The sequence below is a fragment of the Rhinatrema bivittatum genome, chromosome 8, assembly GCF_901001135.1.
Source record: "Rhinatrema bivittatum chromosome 8, aRhiBiv1.1, whole genome shotgun sequence".
NCBI lineage: Eukaryota > Metazoa > Chordata > Amphibia > Gymnophiona > Rhinatrematidae > Rhinatrema > Rhinatrema bivittatum.
In genome coordinates this window covers 226,757,298-226,777,776 of record NC_042622.1, presented here as the reverse complement: position 1 = coordinate 226,777,776, position 20,479 = coordinate 226,757,298, and the positions used below count along the sequence as shown (strand labels likewise).

The 20,479-nt window shown below is 45.5% G+C and overlaps 1 protein-coding gene across 1 annotated transcript in view; it reads left to right on the top strand.

Moving 5' to 3' along the window:
* NCAN (neurocan) overlaps nt 1-20,479 on the top strand; it is a 143,234-nt gene that overhangs the window by 82,322 nt on the left and 40,433 nt on the right. The window contains exon 8 of the mRNA XM_029613553.1: nt 19,047-19,163. Coding sequence (XP_029469413.1) covers nt 19,047-19,163 — 117 coding nt within the window. The remainder of the gene's footprint in view (nt 1-19,046; nt 19,164-20,479) is intronic.

Sequence of the window (20,479 nt, the reverse complement as noted above, 5' to 3'; positions counted from 1 at the left end):
CATCGCACACCTGACGCTTTGCTTTGAGATGGGATGGGATGAAAACCGCAAGGCTAATTTAGCATAAGCTGTCGTGACCAGGGCTGTGCATGGGAAAACATTTCATTTCGTATATTTTTTTGGTTTTCGTTTCTGTGTTTTAGCGTGCTCTAAAACACAGAAACAAAACAAGATTTTGTGTGTGGGGGGGGAGGGGGGGGTTATGTCATTTCAAATGGGAAATGGCAGGAAAGAAAACACCAAATGTCACTGTGATTTCCCGGTGACATAAAAATGAAAGCACATTCCTAGTCGTCACTGGTGCTGGACAATGTGATCAGATTAAGTGAGAATGCCTTCTGAACCGGGTAAACTAAAGAGATTCTGATCATTTGACTCGAAATGGAACTGGCCACGAATTCATAAGACAGTTGAGAAAATATAAAATCTAACATAACCTAATTCAGTCTTCCATTTAATAAATCCAGTGTTGTAGAGGCTGCAGCCTGGGGGCTGAGCAAGTCAAAGCAGTGTTTGAACTCAAAGCAATACCATAACCCGATGAGGGTTAGAGTTTCCATGGCTGTGGCTGACATGGAGTTACCAGCTTTAAGGGATTATGATCACAGCTTGATGAGCAACCACAGTAAAACCACAGCACTTCAGACCATTGTCAAATGATGTTGGACAAGGCATCATGTTCATTTAGGTGACAATCATCTTTTTCCAACCCCCATCCCCCCACACACACAAAAGCATAATCTCTCCTAACCCCCTCCTCAATGCAACCATCACCTCTTTCTCCCCACACACAAAAGCGTAATCCCTCCTAACCCCCTCCTCAACGCAACCATCACCTCTTTCTCCCCACACACAAAAGCGTAATCTCTCCTAACCCCCTCCTCAATGAAACCATCACCTCTTTCTCCCCACACACAAAAGCGTAATCCCTCCTAACCCCTCCTCAACGCAACCATCACCTCTTTCTCCCCACACACAAAAGCGTAATCCCTCCTAACCCCCTCCTCAACGCAACCATCACCTCTTTCTCCCCACACACAAAAGCGTAATCTCTCCTAACCCCCTCCTCAATGAAACCATCACCTCTTTCTCCCCACACACAAAAGCGTAATCCCTCCTAACCCCCTCCTCAATGCAACATCACCTCTTTCTCCCCACACACAAAAGCGTAATCCCTCCTAACCCCCTCCTCAACGCAAACATCACCTCTTTCTCCCCACACACAAAAGCATAATCCCTCCTAACCCCCTCCTCAACGCAACCATCACCTCTTTCTCCCCACACACAAAAGCGTAATCCCTCCTAACCCCCTCCTCAACGCAACCATCACCTCTTTCTCCCCACACACAAAAGCGTAATCCCTCCTAACCCCCTCCTCAACGCAACCATCACCTCTTTCTCCCCACACACAAAAGCGTAATCCCTCCTAACCCCCTCCTCAACGCAACCATCACCTCTTTCTCCCCACACACAAAAGCGTAATCTCTCCTAACCCCCTCCTCAACGCAACCATCACCTCTTTCTCCCCACACACAAAAGCGTAATCCCTCCTAACCCCCTCCTCAACGCAACCATCACCTCTTTCTCCCCACACACAAAAGCGTAATCCCTCCTAACCCCCTCCTCAACGCAACCATCACCTCTTTCTCCCCACACACAAAAGCGTAATCCCTCCTAACCCCCTCCTCAACGCAACCATCACCTCTTTCTCCCCACACACAAAAGCGTAATCTCTCCTAACCCCCTCCTCAACGAAACCATCACCTCTTTCTCCCCACACACAAAAGCGTAATCCCTCCTAACCCCCTCCTCAACGCAACCATCACCTCTTTCTCCCCACACACAAAAGCGTAATCCCTCCTAACCCCCTCCTCAACGCAACCATCACCTCTTTCTCCCCACACACAAAAGCGTAATCTCTCCTAACCCCCTCCTCAATGAAACCATCACCTCTTTCTCCCCACACACAAAAGCGTAATCCCTCCTAGCCCCCTCCTCAATGAAACCATCACCTCTTTCTCCCCACACACAAAAGCATAATCCCTCCTAACCCACCACACATGCAACCTTCATCTCTTCCTCCCCCCCCCCATCACAACCATCTCCCATTCTTCTCCCCAGCATAACATGTCTCCCGCCTCCACTGACACAACCATCATCTCTCTTCCACCCTTTCCCCAGTGCAAGCATTATCTGACTCCCACCCCTTTCATCTCTTTCACCCCAACACAATCACCTCTCTTTTACCTCCCCACCACACCACAGCCAAACATGATCTCTCCTGCCACCCACACAAAACCATCATCTACTTCCACCTCCTCCCCCGGTGCATCATCTTTCTTCCACCCCCAGCACAATCTTGCTCCCTTACCCTCTCTCCTTCACCTCTCTCCCAAACTGCCCCACTTCCCCTCTGTACAAATATTTCTTTCTCTTCCCCCAACATAATCATCATCTCTCTTTCCCCTACACACACCACACACACCACACACAATCGTCATCTCTCTTCCAACCCCCTCCACCCTCACAAGCATCATCTCTTTCCTCTCCATCATCATCATCGTCTCTTTTCTGCCCAGCTGGCAGGAGGAATCTGAGAATGGCACTTCTTACCTTCCATCTGAGCCACATGGAGCCAGCAGAACACTATAGGGCTCTATATGGTTCAGACTTCAGATTGAAGCCGGCAGAGGAGGAGGCAGATGCAGGTAAGAGGCGCCACTCTCTGACTCTTTCTGCTAGCTGGGATTAGGGAAGAGGATCACTGGAAGTTGCTGAGGTGTGGGGGCATGGCATCCCCCAACATGCATGGTTTGTGGCAGTCGCCTAAGGATGACCCCACGAAGGGGCACCACAGTTGATGGGTGCCAAGGTGCACAGCCTTTGCTGTGATTAACAGTTTATTTATCATGTGTCTTTTCATCATGAGCTCCAGAAAAAGTACAACATAGGGTTAAATACAATAAATACAATGTAAAAATATACAGAAGCCCAGAACAGAAAAATATGCTTGGACAAAAGAACATTTAACTTAGGAAAAATGGAAAACTCCCTTTCATTTAGGTTTAGACTATAACAATGTTAATGCTGGAGCTGCTGGTCTAAGTGGGCTGTAGGCGTCTTGGGCAGAGATAAAGCTGCCTGTAGCATCAGTATTCATCAGCTGTTTAATCCTGTTAGTTTCTCCTAACGGCTGCCTATTAGGGAATTATCCTTATAGTAAAAATCTTTATTAGGGTAGTACAATGTTGGCACTGCAATTAGTCAAAGAGTGAATTGGAGAGAGGGAGGGAGAAGCACATCTATTCTGTATGGAGAGAGGAATATGGGCTCAATACAGAGTGTTGTACCATATGTGTGTTATGTGCATGCTCTTTCACACATCAATAGAAGTGTCTCAAATTGTAGACCCTCCAACATCAATAATTTACAAGTCATGCAAAAGGTTTATATAATTTTTAGGCCATTTACGTAAGCACAGAATTCAGATTTCTTTCTGCTTCAGTGGTGTAGAAATGATTCACAGATCTACAGTTGTGTGGACTGGTAATATGCTCCCAGTATAATGTAAAATCCTATGAAGAATACACAGCGGTGTCCCGCGAAACCATTTAGCAATATCTAAATATCCCAGAGCTCTCATGTGGTGCTTTGTCTCGGAAAGTTTGTTCAACCTTCTAGGAGCTGTTTGCATAAGAGCATAAGAAATGCCATGCTGGGTCAGAGCAAGGTCCATCAAGCCCAGCATCCCGTCTTTGACAGTGGCCAGTCTAGGTCGCAAGTACCCGGCAGATCCCAAAAGTAGAGCCATTTCTTACTGCTCACTCTCGGGGATAAGTGACGTCTTTCCCTAGTCTACCTGGCTAATAATGTTTTATAGATTTTTCCTCCAGGAACTTGGACAAACCTTTTTTAAACCCCACTATGTTAGTCACCTTGACCATGCCCTTTGGCAATAGATTCCAAAGCTTGATTGTGCGCTGAGTGAAAAATGTTTTCTACAATTTCTTTTAAATCTGTTGGTTGTTAGTTTCATGACGTGCCCCCTTATATTAGTAGTATTTGAAAGGATAAATAACCATCCTTTATTTACCTATTCCACCCTACTTAACGATTCTATAAACTTGTATCACCTCCCATCTCAGCTATCTCTTTTTCAAGCTGATGATCCCTAGCCTGTATAGCTTTTCATCATAAGGGAGCAGTTCCATCCCCTTTATCATTTTTAATACCCTTCTCTGCACCTTTTTTAGTTCCACTATAACATTTTTGAGATGAGACTGTCTTGGTCTGGCAGGCTAGAGTCAGGATGCACCCCTTCAGAAGTGATACAGAACCACAGAGCAGGACGGAAGTTGGTCTTCTGCCTAACCAGCCCCTCCCTCGTAGGTTGAGCCCTTGGATTCTTGGGGCAATTGGACTTGTCTCCTGCTGAACATCATAGCTGGAGTCAGGAACAGGCTGAGAGCTGGAACCAGGTAATGGCTGGGCTGGAGAGAAGGTTGGAGTTGAGGACAAGGCCAGGGGAAACATACAAGGAACTGGACTGGACATGCTAACTTCATGGAGTGCTCCCTAGTCCTTCTATTATCCGAAAGAGTAAATAACTGATTCACATCTACCCGTTCTAGACCTCTCATGATTTTAAACACCTCTATCATATCCCCCCTCAGCCGTCTCTTCTCCAAGCTGAACAGCCCTAACCTCTTTAGTCTTTCCTCATAGGGGAGCTGTTCCATCCCCTTTATCATTTTGGTTGCCCTTCTCTGTACCTTCTCCATTGCAATTATATCTTTCTTGAGATGCAGCAACCAGAATTGTACACAGCATTCAAGGTGCGGTCTCACCATGGAGCGATACAGAGGCATTATGACATTTTCCGATTTGTTAACCATTCCCTTCTTAATAATTCCTAACATTCTGTTTGCTTTTTTGACTGCCGCAGCACACTGAGCTGACAATTTCATGTATTTTTATGTCATCTGTGTTTTATGTCATTTTATGAAATCTGCAACGATTTCATATAATTTTATGTCATCTGCAAATTTGATCACCTCACTCATTTTTCTCTTTTCCAGATCATTAATGAAAACAACTCAGGTCCCAGTACCAATCCCTGGGGCACTCCACTGTTGACCTTTCTCCATTTGGAAAACTGACCATTTAGTACTACCCTCTGTTTCCTCTCTTTTAGCCAGTTACCAATCTCCAATAGGACACTGTCTCTTATGCCATTATGTTTTAACCTCCTGAGGAGTCTCTCATGAGGGACTTTGTCAAATGCCTTCTGAAAATCCAAACATGCTATTATCAACTGGCTCACCTTTATCTGCATTTTTATTTACGCCTTCAAATAAATCCAATAGATTGGTAAGGCAAGACTTCCCCATTAAGCCATGTCTATATGGCCAGGAATTTTGTTTTTAAAAACAGCTTCTACCATTTTGCTTGGCATGGACGTCAGGATCACAGTTCTATAATTTCTCTGATCATCCCTGGATCCCTTTGTAAAACCTGGCCACCCTCCAGTCTTCAGGTACTGTGGCTGTTTTAATGATAGGTTACAGATTACACCTTTGCAGTTTCTTTTTTGTATAAACATTTTTATTGGTGAGTAACATGAACATAGACAACAAAATAAAGGTACTGACAACCTTATAATCTCTGACTTGTTATTCCCCAAAAGGGTTTTGTATGTTTTCCCTCCACCCCCCTCCCTCATACCCGCCCACACATGTCATCTATTAAGTCCAACAAGTGTCTCAGTCTAGGAAAGAGGTGCTATAGTCTAGACCGATATTCAGCATTATTTCTGAGCAGCAGCCTCTAATGGTGCTGTGGACCGCCACAGGAGATAGGAATCCCGAGTGGAATGGAATAGCTTCATAAAATGATGTTTTTCCGCTGTCAACTTGTACATTGTACATACACTGTCTATCCTCCTTAAGACGGATTGAACAGACAGACAATGCGTTGATTTCCATGCTTTGGCAATTTCCAATCCAGTTGCTATGCATGCCTGGGCGACGAGTGGATGAGATGGAGCCGATGGTGCTGAATCCACATCATTCAACAATGCTAGTTCCATCCTTAAGTGTATTTTTTCCTTCATGATGTGTGATAAGCTTGTCAGCAATCTGCTTCCACAATGGTGCAATGCATTCTCCCTCCCACCACATATGTACATACGTGCCCACAGAATTACATCCCCTCCAACTTTTTCCATCAGTTTTGGGCTTTATTTTCACAAGACATTCTGGATTCAGTACCATCTATACAATTGCTTGTAACCATTTTCGACCAGTGTTGACAACATTGAGGCCTTTCTTAGATGATCAAAAATTGTGGACCACTCATCCAAAGTATAATCTTTTGGGCAAGCCTCTGGTCCAGGCCTGAATATGTGCCGCCATGGAAGCTAGTCTCATATTTAATAGTTTGTATACCTTAGAGATAAGCCACTTAAATTGAAAGGGAGTCGAGCAAAAGCCTTCAAACAGAGACTTCCCCAAACGTAGAGCATTCCCCACATGATTACCCTTCCAAAAGTGTCGAATTTGATGATATGCTAGGTATTCTGAGAGTGGTAATTTATAGGTCTGGCACAGAGATTCAAAGGAAAGTATATTTATTTATTTATTTATTTATTTATTTAACATTTTATATACCGGCATTCGTAGGACACATCATGTCGGTTCACAATTAACTGAGAAAGGAAATTACATTGAACAAGGGGGTTTAACTGGGAGAAATTGGATAATAATTGGATAAAAAGAACAAGGTAAAAAGCGAAGTACGAGAGAAAAGAGAAAGCAAGCATGGATAACTTAATTGGAAAGATATGGGTTTAAAATTACATATTACATATGTGAACTTATTTACAACGTTGGGGGGAGGGGTGAGGGGAGAGGGAAAGGGGGGGAGAATATATGCGAAAGGGGAGGTAGAGGTAAGGGAGGGAATGATATGGTAAAGAAGGCGGGGGGGGGAGGCTGAAGAGGCTAAAAGGCGGGGGGGGGGGGGGGAAGTGGAGGGGGGGAGTTAGGGGGAGCATGGGGTGTGCTCCCCCCCATATATGCTCAAAATGAGTGATGCCCTGAGTTTTCCAGATTGAGAATGAAGTTAGTAAACTACATAGAAAAAAGATGGTACTGTGGAACAGATGGGTCAGGAAGTAGTAGGGCTTATTTCCTACTAGTTTTGTTTTCCACCTTTCCCATGTATTCAGAGTATGTCTCGTAGTTGGTAACATGTGTGGACATGATCTCCAGGTTTCTCTAACCTGCCAAGGTGCAGCTTCAAGGGACATCTCAGACATTTGTGATTGCTCAATAATCACCCAGTGTTTAAGATCTTCGGTTTGGTGCCAGACAATCAGGGGTTGCAACTATGCCGCTACATAATACCATGTAAGATTGGGTACATTTAGTCCCCCATCGGCTTTACTTTGGTAGAGAACAAACCTACTTACCCTAGGGGGGGTCTCCTTTTCCAAATAAAACTGAACACCCTCTTTTGCCACTTCTTTAGAACCTCACAGGGTATGTGTATGGGTAGAGAATGGAACAAATACAATAGTCTAGAAAGAAAGTTAATTTTTATAGTCGCTATTCAACCCATCCAAGACATAAGAACATAAGAACATAAGAAATTGCCATGCTGAGTCAGATCAAGGGTCCATCAAGCCCAGCATCCTGTTTCCAACAGAGGCCAATCCAGGCCATAAGAACCTGGCAATTACCCAAACACTAAAAAGATCCCATGCTACTGATGCCAGTAATAGCAGTGGCTATTCCCTAAGTAAACTTGATTAATAGCCGTTAATGGACTTCTCTTCCAAGAACTTATCCAAACCTTTTTTGAATCCAGCTACACTAACTGCACTAATCACATCCTCTGGCAACAAATTCCAGAGCTTTATTGTGCATTGAGTGAAAAAGAATTTTCTCCGATTAGTCTTAAATGTGCTACTTGCTACCTTCATGGAATGCCCCCTAGTCCTTCTATTATTTGAAAGTGTTAATAACCGAGTCACATCTACTAGTTCAAGACCTCTCATGATCTTAAAGACCTCTATCATATCCCCCCTCAGCCGTCTCTTCTCCAAGCTGAACAGCCCTAACCTCTTCAGCCTTTCTTCATAGGGGAGCTGTTCCATCCCCTTTATCATTTTGGTTGCCCTTCTCTGTACCTTCTCCATCGCAACTATGTCTTTTTTGAGATGCGGCAACCAGAATTGTACACAGTATTCAAGGTGCGGTCTCACCATGGAGCGATATAGAGGCATTATTACATTTTCCGTTTTATTAACCATTCCCTTCCTAATAATTCCTAACATAATAGATCAGAAATTTCATTTTTTAGTTCCTTCAGTACCCTAGGATGCATACCATCTGATCTAGGTGATTTGTTACTCTTTAGTTTGTCAATCTGGCCTACTACATCTTCCAGGTTCACAGTGATTTTGTTCAGTTCATCTGACTCATCACCCCTGAAACCGTCTCTGGAACTGGTATCTCCCCAACATCCTCATTAGTAAACACGGAAGCAAAGAATTCATTTAGTCTTTCTGCAATGGCCTTATCTTCCCTAAGAGCCCCTTTAATCCCTTGGCCATCTAATGGTCCAACCGACTCCCTCACAGGTTTCTTGCTTTGGATATATTTTTAAAAGTTTTTATTATGAGTTTTTGCCTCTATGGCCAACTTCATTTCAAATTCTCTCTTCGCCTGTCTTATCAATGTTTTACACTTAACTTGATAATGCTTATGTTTTATCCTATTTTCTTCAGATGGATCCTTCTTCCAGTTTTTGAAGGATTTTTTTTGGCTAAAATAGCCTCTTTCACCTCACCTTTTAACCATGACTGTAATCGTTTTGCCTTCTTTCCACCTTTCTTTATGTGTGGAATACATATGGACTGCGCCTCTAGGATTGTATTTTTAAACAATGTCCAAGCCTGTTGAACACTTTTAACCTTTGCAGCTGCACCTTTCAGTTTTTTCCTAACTATTTTCCTCATTTTATCAAAGTTTCACTTTTGAAAGTTTAGTGTTAGAGCTACAGATTTACTTATTGTCCCCCTTCCAGTTATTAGTTTAAATGTGATCGTGTTATGATCCCTGTTGCCAAGTGGCCCCACCACCATTACCTCTCTCACCAAAACCTGCGTTCCACTAAGAATTAAATCTAAAATAGCTCCCCCTCTTGTTGGTTCCTGAACCAATTGCTCCATGAAGCAATCATTTATTACATCCAGGAACTTTATGTCTCTAGCAAGTCCTGATGTTACATTTACCCAGTCAATATTGGGGTAATTGAAATCTCCCATTGTTATTGCACTGCCAAATTGGTTTGCTTCCCTGATTTCTCTTAGCATTTCATCATCTGCCTGACCATTTTGTCCAGATGGATGGTAGTATACTCCTATCACTATACTCTTACCCAACATACATGGGATTGCTACCCATATAGATTCTACTGAGCATTTTGTCTCTTGTATGATCTTTATCCTGTTGGACTCTATATCCTCCCAGACATAAAGTGCCACACCCCCACCAAGTTGATCCTTCCTATCATTGTGATATAATTTGTACCCTGATATAGCACTGTCCCATTGGTTATCCTCCTTCCACCAAGTCTCTGTGATGCCAATTATGTCAATCTCATCATTTGCTGCTATACACTCTAACTCTCCCTTCTTACTTCTTAGACTTCTGACATTGGCATACAGACATTTCAAAGTGTGTTTTTTGTTTGTATTAACAACCTGCTTTTCAGTTGTTTGGGATAATTCAGAAATCATTCGCTTCAATGATTTTTTACATATAGGCATATGGATTATATGTATGGACTATATGGTGTAACTAGGGAGGTTACATCTCTTATCCAAATCCAGTAGTACTTGCTTCATAAGGGGAGGGTAATTCAATTTAAACAACTCCAGAGGATATTTGGAGAGATTTATGCCTAGGTACTTTATCTTTTGGGAGGTCCACCGGAATGGATGTTGTTCCTTCAGTTCATGGACCGTCTCATGGTCGCAGGTGAGGTTGAGAATCTCAAATTTCTCCCAATTTACCTTAAACCCTGATACCCCTCTGAACACCCTGATATCCCGTTCTATAGCCAGTAAGGATTGATGGGGCTTGGTGATGATTAACATGATATCATCAGCAAAGAGGGATAGTTTGAATGTATGGTGTAGGAAGGTAAAACCCGAGATCTTGATATCATTTCGTATACTTGTAGCTAATGGTTCTACAAATATGGTGAAAAGTAACGGTGACCTTGTCTGGTGCCCAGGCCTACCTTAAAGTAGTCCGAATAGCCTCCATTAATTTTAAGGCAAAGCTTTAGGTTTTGTATATAAACTGTTGATCCATATACTAAAAAACGGCCCTAATCCCATTTTGTTCAGTACTCCGAAGAGAAAAGGCCAGTGAACCATGTCAAAGGCCTTTTCGGTATCAACTGAGAGAAAAATAGCATCAACATTATTTCCATGAGCCCACCACATCAAATCTACCAGTTTGCGAATATTGTTGCCAGCTAACCTCCCCGGCATAAATCCTGCTTGATCTTGGTGAATGAGGGTAGTGATATATTTATTCAACCGCCCTGCCAAGATTTTTGCCAATATCTTAAGATCTAAATTTAATAAGGATATAGGGTGATACGATCCACAGACCGAAGGGTCTCTACCTGGTTTTAGTAGGACAGTTATCCCTGCTATGTTGGAATTTTGAGCTAATACTCCTCCAGTTCTCAAATGATTAAATACTTTCTGCAAATACGCAACGATATATGGAGCAAAGCACTTATAGAACTTTGCCGTGAGACCATCTGGGCCTGGTGCTTTCCCTAATTTTAACGTTCTAATTGCATGTAATATTTCTACTGTGGAGATCTCTTCATCTGGCGCCTGCTGTGCCTCTTCTGATAAAGAAGGAAGGTAGACCAGTTCAAGATATTTGTCTATCGCTTCAGGTGAAATGCTAGTCTCTGGGGCGTATAAATTACTAGAGAATGCTAAAATTCTTTTATGGATATCTGTGTTATTTGTCAGTATGTGATCCCCTTCATCTTTGATTTTAGCAATAGTGTTTTGATAAGCTACTGCCTTTAATTTACTCGCCAGATTAGTTCCTGCCTTGTTACCCCCCTCGAAATAGACTTGTTTTATTAAATCTAATAAGTGAACCCTCTTGGCTGATTCCAGTCTCAAAAGGTCTTCCCTGGCATTAGATAGCTGATGCAGGATATCCCGAGACCCCGTAGTTTGATGTTCACGAGAGAGTCTCGTAATCTTCTGCCACAACTCTTGTGCTTCCTGAGTGTCCCTTTATTTGATATAAGTGGCTCTGGATATTAATAACTCCCGCAGTAGGCCTTAAGGGATTCCTATACTACCGGTAGTGTAACTTCCCCTGTATCATTTAATTCAATATATTCCTTAATATGCTGAATTAAGGATTTAGTATACCATTCATCCGACAGCAAGGAATCGTTAAGTCGCCAGAAACGAATTCCTTTATCGTATTGGGCGAATGAGATATCCATTGTCACTGCCGCAGGAGCTGACCATGCTACTGGGGTTATATCAGGTTTAGAAACATCGTTAAACAATGCTTTATCTATTAGGAAGTAGTCTATTCTAGAGTGGGATAAATGTGCTGAGAAATAGAATGTATATGACCTGGACAAGGGAAAGTGTGCTCTCCAGACATCCATCAAGTGCCAAGTAGCCATTAATTCCTGTAGCTTGTGCCTATGAAAAGGTGAGGCAGCTACACTGCCTCACGAAGCATCAATGGCAGGTGTTCTTACCAAATTAAAATCCCCACTGATAGTTAACTTGCCTCTACTGTGATGGAGTAGAACCTGATTCAACTCCACTAGAAATCGACCTTGATTCTGGTTGAGGGCATAAACATTTAGAAACGTGTATTCCAACCCATCTACTAGAATCTGCAATAAGAGGTACCTGTCTAATGGATCCCTAAGGCATAATTGTGTTTCAAACACTGTATGTTGCGAGAATAATATACATACCCCTGTTTATTTAGCTGATTTAGGGCAGGGTGTGAAAAATTGGCAGGGATAATGTCTGGACTTCAAAAGTGACTCATATCTGCTTTTTAAATGGGATTCTTGGAGAAAAATGATATCTGCCCCTAGGTTACTCATCTCTTTAAAAAGCATATGTCTTTTAAATGGGGAGTTGAGACCCTTAACATTAAGGGAAATTATTCGAAATGTGGCCATAGTTGGATGTTCAGGGTCACGCCCCCTACCTGGGATTTCTATCCCCTGTTCTCTTCCCTTCCGACCTTTACAAATGGCGCCACGAGGAGTCAGGCTAAGCAGTTACAAGGGCAGGATTGCGGCCCAAAAGTATATTAGTCATGGTATTTCCAAAACCCCCCTCATAAGGACTATCGTGCTTAATTGTTTCCTCTTTCCCTTCCTGTTTCTCTTACTAAAACACCCAATGACCAGAGTCTGAGTCTCGCACTGGATTAACACTGTATAACATGTGCATAATCCCTATTAGTTCCCCCACCCCTACCCCCCCTTGCTCACTCCTTGTTCTGCCATAATCCCCTAGCAGAACCAAATCTCCCCGTCGTAAGGAGGAAGACAGTGCCATAGACATAGAGGCTCCCTCTAGCCTGAAACAATTTAGCTTGACAGGAGATCCCTCTTATCTGAACTTATTGCCGGCAGTATAAACTCTTGAGCCTGGCATCGAACTATAAACAGAATGTCAACTATCCAACATTTTGAAAACAAGATACCAAACTGGAAATTGCCTGTATACTTCAAAGATCGCTGTGTTGTCGTGATACCCAGACGCTTTATCTCTAGACGTGTGGGATTAACTTTTCAAGTGATGTCCGTGTTATTCTTGTGGGGATCAGAACTTCTTTTTAGCCTGCTGTTTCTGGTATTCGCCCTTTGCCAACGTGGATGCTGATCTTTCAGTCCCCACGGGTTGTGCGTTCGTCGCTGAAAAGCCGCGGTCCTTCAAGATCATTGGTGCTTCTGTTACATTCTGAATGCGAGCTGACACACCATCCCAGGTAAAGATTAGACCGAAGGGGTGCATTCACCTATATTTTATGTCCTCCTTTCTTAGAAACGCAGTCACCTCTTTTAGCTCCTGCCTGTTTTGGAGTGTGGCTTGAGATAAATCTGCATACACCGATACCTCTTGGTTTTCCCAGATCTAGCGCATTTGCTTCTGGGCTGCTCCCGCTATTTGTTCTTTCTTATAATAGTCATGGAAGCAGACTATAATATCTTGTGGTTGACCATTGCCTGCTGCTCTTAAGGCTCTATGAGCCCTGTCCAACTTTATTGCTGTTGGTTGTCCTTCCCCGCAATCGGGGTTTGACTCTAGCAGGAATGAGCAAAACTGACGAAAGAGATGGGCATAGTCTGCATTCTCCTTGGTTTCATGAAAGCCTCTGAAGCGCAGATTTCCTCTTCTGGCCCTGTTTTCCAAGTCAGCCAGTTTGGTACACATGCTTAAATTTTCTTCCTGCAGCTCTGAACATACCTCGTGGAGCTGCTTGCTGGTTTCGATTTGCGCATCGACTCATGAATCAATATCATCCACTCTATGTCCCAGCGCAGCTAGTTCCTCATGATATGCTCCCAGCATATCCTGAATTTCTTTTTTATAGTTTTTAAAGCCCTGGCGCAGGCCGCAAAACCAATCGCGGAACTCTGATTGGGTAGGGGGCCTCCTCCGAAGTTATATTGAATGCGTCATCCATGTCTGCACTGCCCTCTGCAGTATCTATTCCCGCAGTCTGCTCGTCTGTTTCGGCCCCATGGTCTCCCGCTTTTCGGTAGGAAAAGCAATTAAAGTCTACCGATTTTCGATTTACAACTATTGCCGCTTGGTTCTGGATATCTTGCCACAAGTTTCAGCGAGTTCTAAGTTATATCTAGCTCCCATGCACGATATTTGTAGGGGGCTAGCTACGGAGCTCGCAGCTCAGGCAGCCATCAAGCCCGATGACGTCACTTCCTCCTCCAAGTTTGCAGTTTCTTGTTTGATTTCTTTCAGAACTCTGGGGTGAATACCATCCAGTCTTGGTAATTTGCTACTCTTCCGTTTGTTAATTGAATCTATGACATCTTCCAGTTTCATCATGATTTGCTTTGGTTGCTCAAAAATCACCATCATCATCATCATCATCAAAGAATATTTCTGATGTGTCCTCAACATCCTTCGTAAAGACCGAGGCAAAGACTTCATTTAGATTTTCTGCTACTTCCTTGTCCTCCCTGACCACCCTTTTACCTTGCTAATCTAGAAGTCCAACTGACCTCCCTCACAGGCTTTTTTTGCCTCAAGTGTACTTGAAAAAGGTTTTAATATTCGTTTTTACCTCTGTGGCAAGCTTCTTCTCAATTCTCTCTTAGCCTGCTTTAGAACTGTTTTACATCTAACTTTTCAGTACTTATGCTGTTGCCTATTTTCTTCATTTGGGTCTACTTTCCATTTTTAAAAGATGCGCTTTCACCATTAAACCATGCTGTGCGAGGATCTGTGAACAGTATACCCCCTCCTGCCAGCAGGGGCCCTCAGTGGACCATGGCCCCTGCTGTTCAGTTCTCCAAGCCTTATGGCTTGTAGGTCCCTGCTGGTGGCCATGTTCCCTGCACTGCCACAGGATATAAACCTGCCCCTCAGTGAGTTCAGGGCCAGAGTCTGGTCCTTGCTGTGGCCCTCTGTTACCCTAAAAGTAGTCTTGTATTTGGCCTTTGGCTGTGTCTGTTTGGCCCTAGTATTGTGGGCTTCTTGATCTGTGAATCCGTTCTGTACTGTTTGTTTTCCTTGTCTGTTTGGATCTAATTTTGTGGCCTTCTGGTTTTGTTTACCCCATTTCTGTCTCCTCCCGGTTTTGTTCTGTCTTGTTTTAGGGTCACTCTTTCATTTCCTGCCTTAGTAGCGGTTCAGCCCTGCCTTTGTGAGTCCCTTTTAGTTCTCGTGTGAGTATCCCCTGCTGAGTCCTGCTGGACCAAAAACAAAGGTCTCAACCCAAGAGGTAGGTGGTCGGTATATATAGAAATCCTAATGCTAGACCACACCTGGTCTTTTTCTAGCCAATTCTATGTAGGTCAAACCTGCTTCTCCTGTGGGGGTTAACACCACCAGCAGCCCTGCTGTCATAGCCGGCAGTTGTTTGGTCTCCTTTTGACTTTTTTGATGTATGGAATACATTTTATCTGGGCTTTCGAGATGGTATTTTTAAACAATATCCATGCCTCATGCAAACGTTTAACCTTGGCAACTGCTTCTTTTAGTTTTTTTTCTGATTTCCCAATGTTACTGTATTCTCTCTTGTTAAAGGACTCTTTCTTAAGTCAGAGAGATCCCTTTCATTTGGCAGCAAGGTCCATTAGTTTGGAAGGATGTGTATTAGGAAAACGTTCTGATAACTTGTGAGCCAAGAACAAGCTGTCAGCATTTGGTTTTTGTGGCAGTTGCAAACTGCAAATTGCACTTGAAAACAAGAAAGAGCTTAAATTTGCCCCAAAGCTGGGAGCCAGTTAGAACCTGCAGTGGAGATTACTGAAGGGGTTCAGTCAGAGCAGAAACAGAGACTTCTAACGTTGTGACCGCAAATGCACTGCGCACACCTCCGCTCTCCTACACCTTCTGGATCTTGCTTACGAGTTATTTAAACATATGAGACTCGGTCTTCTTGTGGTGGGAAAGGCCGCAGCTTTATTATTTAATTAACAATAACATTGAGATGCATGAGTCGCCCTTCTTAACTGCGTATAATCGCCAGTCCAGGGTACCACCCACCCTCCTTTATCGGGGCCGTGACGCGCGATCTATGACGTCACTGGGGCACGTCTGCCGGGTCCCACGCTCTCGCGAGAGGCCCCAGTCGACACGCCCCCGGAAACCTCCTTGCTGCGCTGGGGGAGAATGATGCGCTCCCCGTGCCCGGCGCCGCTGCCATTAGCAGCGGGCTCGCACATGGGCCGCAAGCCCTTGTATATTTGTCCTTTATTTGTTGACTCACAAAGGGTCAGAACAAAAGGGTTGGAACTGTTGAGTGCTGCTTTGCAGAGGGGTGGGGTGGGTTTTGCGCTTGGGGGGGGGAGGTGGTCTGTTTCAGGGAGAGTGAATATGCCCCCATGTTGGCAAGCTGTCTCTTGAAAGTTTTCATGCCAAACAGAATAAAATGGGAGAGAAAGATATCACAGAAGGTGGCGGGATGAGTGGGCAGCTTGGTATAGGGGAGACCCATCTGTAGGGATAGGAGATGGCTGTGGGCTGTCCAACAGGTAACTGAGTGAGGCATCAGCCCTTCCAACTACCGAGTCCCTGGATCACTAGAATAAATGAGCAAGGTTAAAAAGGCTGCCTTTGTCACTCTCTGCCCCATGGTGAGAAGAAGCAGCGATACGCAGAGGTACAGGGACTATTCATGTGCAGAAAAAATGTTTAGTCATGCCCCCACTAAGTCAACACCCAACCTAAAAGGCTTAAGCCGAATTCCCAACCGGTCCTAACCATGAAGCAATCTCTGCAGAGCTGTTCCGAGGGTGTAAATGGCAGGTTGCCACCGAGCTCCTGTGCTTTACGCTCTTGTATTTCACTGCCAGCCTTGCATTCTCCCTGGGGCTGGCATGTTTGTCCCAGGCTCTCTATCTCCTTGGACTCCTGGACTATCCCGTTTCAGCCGTGGGGGTGATCTCTCGCTGTTCTCAGCCCTCGGCTCTGTGGACAGGGAGCAGCTTGAGGGATTTTTTCGCTGCCATCGAGTCCTCCAGTGCAAACGCCCAAGGCACAGTGGCAGTTTCCATGGCAACTGGGATCTTTAAAAAAAAAAAAAAAAAGACGGGAGTTTTAACTTTAGGGAGCTGCAGTGTCTTGGAGGATGTCTGCTCCCGAAAACCTCATCCTCTCCTCCACTACTAAATCCTGATCCATTCCCCTTCACCCCCATCAGCTCCTCATTAATGACCATTCAAATTAAATGCTTGTTTCTGCTATGAAACGCTCTCTCCTGGGGACTGGATTGCAGGTTTGGTTTTGACCACTGACATCTCCCTCACCCATCCCCTTCCATCTTAAGTTCCTTACACTGGGATTCCAGATTGGAAGGGCAAGAAAAGGCTCTGAAAATCGGCATTTACACTACAACAACCTCACCCCCTTTTTTCGCTTTACCTCTATTTTTCTTATAATATGAAAGCTACTTGCTGTCGCTTCGCCTTTAACACGCCAAGGTAAAGGCGAGCTTTGAATTTAAATCTTCGATCAAGCCTTAAAATAATTGGGGGGGGGGGGGGGCAGTTTATAGCCACCCCTGGGAACGCTCCTGGTGCTGGGATTTTCTCAGTCCTGGCAGCTCTCCGAAGACACACAGGTAATGTTCAGGTGCCACCCTCTGTCAGGCTGCAGAAAGGTGACAGCAGCTGAATTGGCTGTGGCCAGCCAGGAGGAAGCGATGGCTGCGTTGGCCTGGGGCAGCCGCAGCTTCAGAGCTGGGAGGATCAGAGGCTGTTAAGGTTGGGCCTGGAGAGAGGGGAGCGGGGGAGAGGAAGCGGCAGGGTCAGGCCCGGGGTTCATGTTCATGCCTCTCTCTCTCTCTTACCTGCTGGGGGGAGGGGAGGGGATGGGTGGAATCTGCTTTGCATGGGATGGGGGAGTAAAGTACAGGTGGAGACTGCATTTTTAAACCTCCACCTGCGATTTCCAGCGTGCACTTTGTGCCTGCTTCGATGCAGGCATGGGGTAGGGACCAGGCGCCGGCAGGAGTTTCAGACGGGAAGTTTAGCCGCAGGACTGCGCAAGGCCCAAGCGGAAGCTTAGTTTCGCTCCTGGGCTGATCAGCCTAAGCTAAGGCGGACCCGCTAGCTGCAGGGCGAGAGGGAGAGGGTGAGCCAGTCCTGGGTCTGTCCATGGATTTGCAGTTCCAGTTTCTTTAAGCAAAGCAGATGCACTGGGAGTAAAGCCAAGACCTGCTCAGCCTGTCCTCCGATGAGGGGGCGCCATCTTTTAATTTTCCCGTATATTAAGCACTGCTGTTCCTTTTAATTAATGGGCGAGTTAGGGAAACTGATAAATACATATCTGCTCGGCTGCGAAGCACCGACTGTGGCTTAGCTGCAGACACTTTTTCTTGGCCTGTTTTGCCGGTTTTAATTCAGCTCCCCCCTTATTTGGAGAGGGAATGAAAGCCACGGGGCTGTCTTGCCAAGCGACGGTGTTTCTTTACAGATAAGCACAACATGATTGAGTTCTGCATTCTCCGAAGCGACGGTAAATGGTTTTGCTCTGTGGAGGCCTTCGCCACTCCGCCTGTGTGTCTTTTTAATTTGTTTTGTATCCATGTGCCAAGCTTTTCTTCGGATTTCTGCCAAGGCTGCTTAAAGTCAGCTGTAGCCAATGGCTGGGGCTGGGGATGGGGCAGAGAGGAGAAAGGATGAGCGAGCAGTTGGGAGTCCGCTGTCAGACAAATGCAAGTGTTTTGTGGTGTTGGTTTTTTTTTACCAGACTACGTTATGGTCCCATGTGGGCCAGAGGTGGGGGTCTCACTGACGGTGGCTTCATCCCCCAAGATCTGGGAGGGGAGGGAGGAAGAATCTGCCCACCCCCCTGGCAGAAGATACTCTCTCACCTCAGGCACAGCTGCTCTGCCCAAGGACCGGGCTGCTGTGAAAAGCCTGTTTTCTGTGCCACAGATTGCCTGGAAAAGTTGGTCCTTGGTTGGGCGGGCATTCCTGGATTGCACCCACTCTGGAAGAAAATCCCGCACTGTTGTACAAACTGGGAAAGCTGGCAGAGCAATAGTGAACATTTTATGCTCTTGAGGTTCCCCGTCTTCTTGTCTTTTCCATCTTTCCTTTCTCCGTGCTCTTCCTTCCTGTCTGTCTGTTCTCAAGTGCTCTGAGTAATGAGGAGAGTAAGAGGAGCCTGATTTTTCCGAGTAGCGCTCTGGGTCTCTCCTCTCCGCGTATGATGTTCAGTAACAAACCCTGTGCCTTGTCGTTCCTCCCTGCAGCTCAGCCTGACCCCTGTGAGAACAACCCCTGCCTCCATGGAGGAACCTGCCAGATTAATGACTCCCTCTACAGCTGCAGCTGCGAGCCAGGCTTCACCGGAGAGAACTGTGAGATCGGTAAGAAAAACCCGGCCCTGCCTCCTGTCTCGTGGTTGTGTTTGATATGACCATGAGCCCCACCCCCCCTGCCAGCCCAGGCGTTATCCCCCACTGTACCCTGCTGACTGAATCCCCCCCCGGGCAGGAGGTTGCTGTGTCTATGTTCAGGACCCCTTTTGGGAAGAGGTCACTCTGTGCCTCACTGGGTACCCATCACCATTTCAGCAAAATCGGCCTAGAGAAGCTTCCTGTCTTGAGTGTGAACTGCCTTTTATGGGATGGCCAATAATTAAATACATGTATTTGTTAAATACAAGTGACCACGATATTTTATTTAAAGAATCCCCCTTATTCATGGTTCTGTGACCAAACCTGTAACTGGTTTTGACCCTGGTAAGGACATCCATTATTTTCTTGGATCTCCTGTCACTTGCAGAGCAGTTCTCCCGCAGGCAAACCAGAACCCAAACAACTAATCTTGGCTGTAATTTACTCTGGAGCTACTCACTCTGCAAGTATTGGGTAGCAGCACTAAACATTTTTATTCCTCAAGTGTCTTATCTAGAAATGTGAGGTACATTTTGTTTACTTGCAAAAATGCAAGTAAACTGTTTTATGTATGAAGGGGCTTGCTTCGAAGCTGAGGCCGCAGCACGGTGACGGGAGTGATTCTGGGTCAGAACCACCATCCCGTGGACCCGGGGGGGGGGGGAGGGTTCGAGAGAGGTTGCTGGCCACTAGCAGTAGCCCCTACTGCTCCATGAGTGGGGCCCGACGGCGTGCCTCAGGGGATATCCTGCCCACGGGCCCAGCGAGGGTCCCAAACGATACCCAGGCATGCTGTCTGGGGGTGTGGGATAGAGGAGGAGAGTGATAAAAGATCAGCAAGATGATTAAGAAAAAAAGAAAAGAAAAGGTGGGTGGGGATGCACCAAGGTCCTCCCTACCAAGCTGTGACCTACCAGAACCTGGAATGGGACAGGGGTCTAAAAACTCATTCCCTTACCTACAAAGCCGGATCCAGAAACCCCACCAGAGGCAGAAACAGAACTGGGTTTGTCCTGAACTAGAGAGCAGGACCCACAACCGGTCTCTGCAGGAGCCCTGGCAGCCGGCTGGACAGTGGAAGGCGCTGAGACGAGGCTGTCCTGCTGCCGGCTTTAGGAGTGTCCGGAGCTCACTCCTCCAGCCTGGAGCTTTTGAGATTGCAAGGCTGGCGTCCAGGGGATGGCTGTGCCACTGGCAATTAATGACTTCTTAGGATGCAGTGGCCAAAGCCCAACCCAGCGCTGCCCCCTTCGTTCACAACGGGAAATCGATACCTGGAGCAAGAA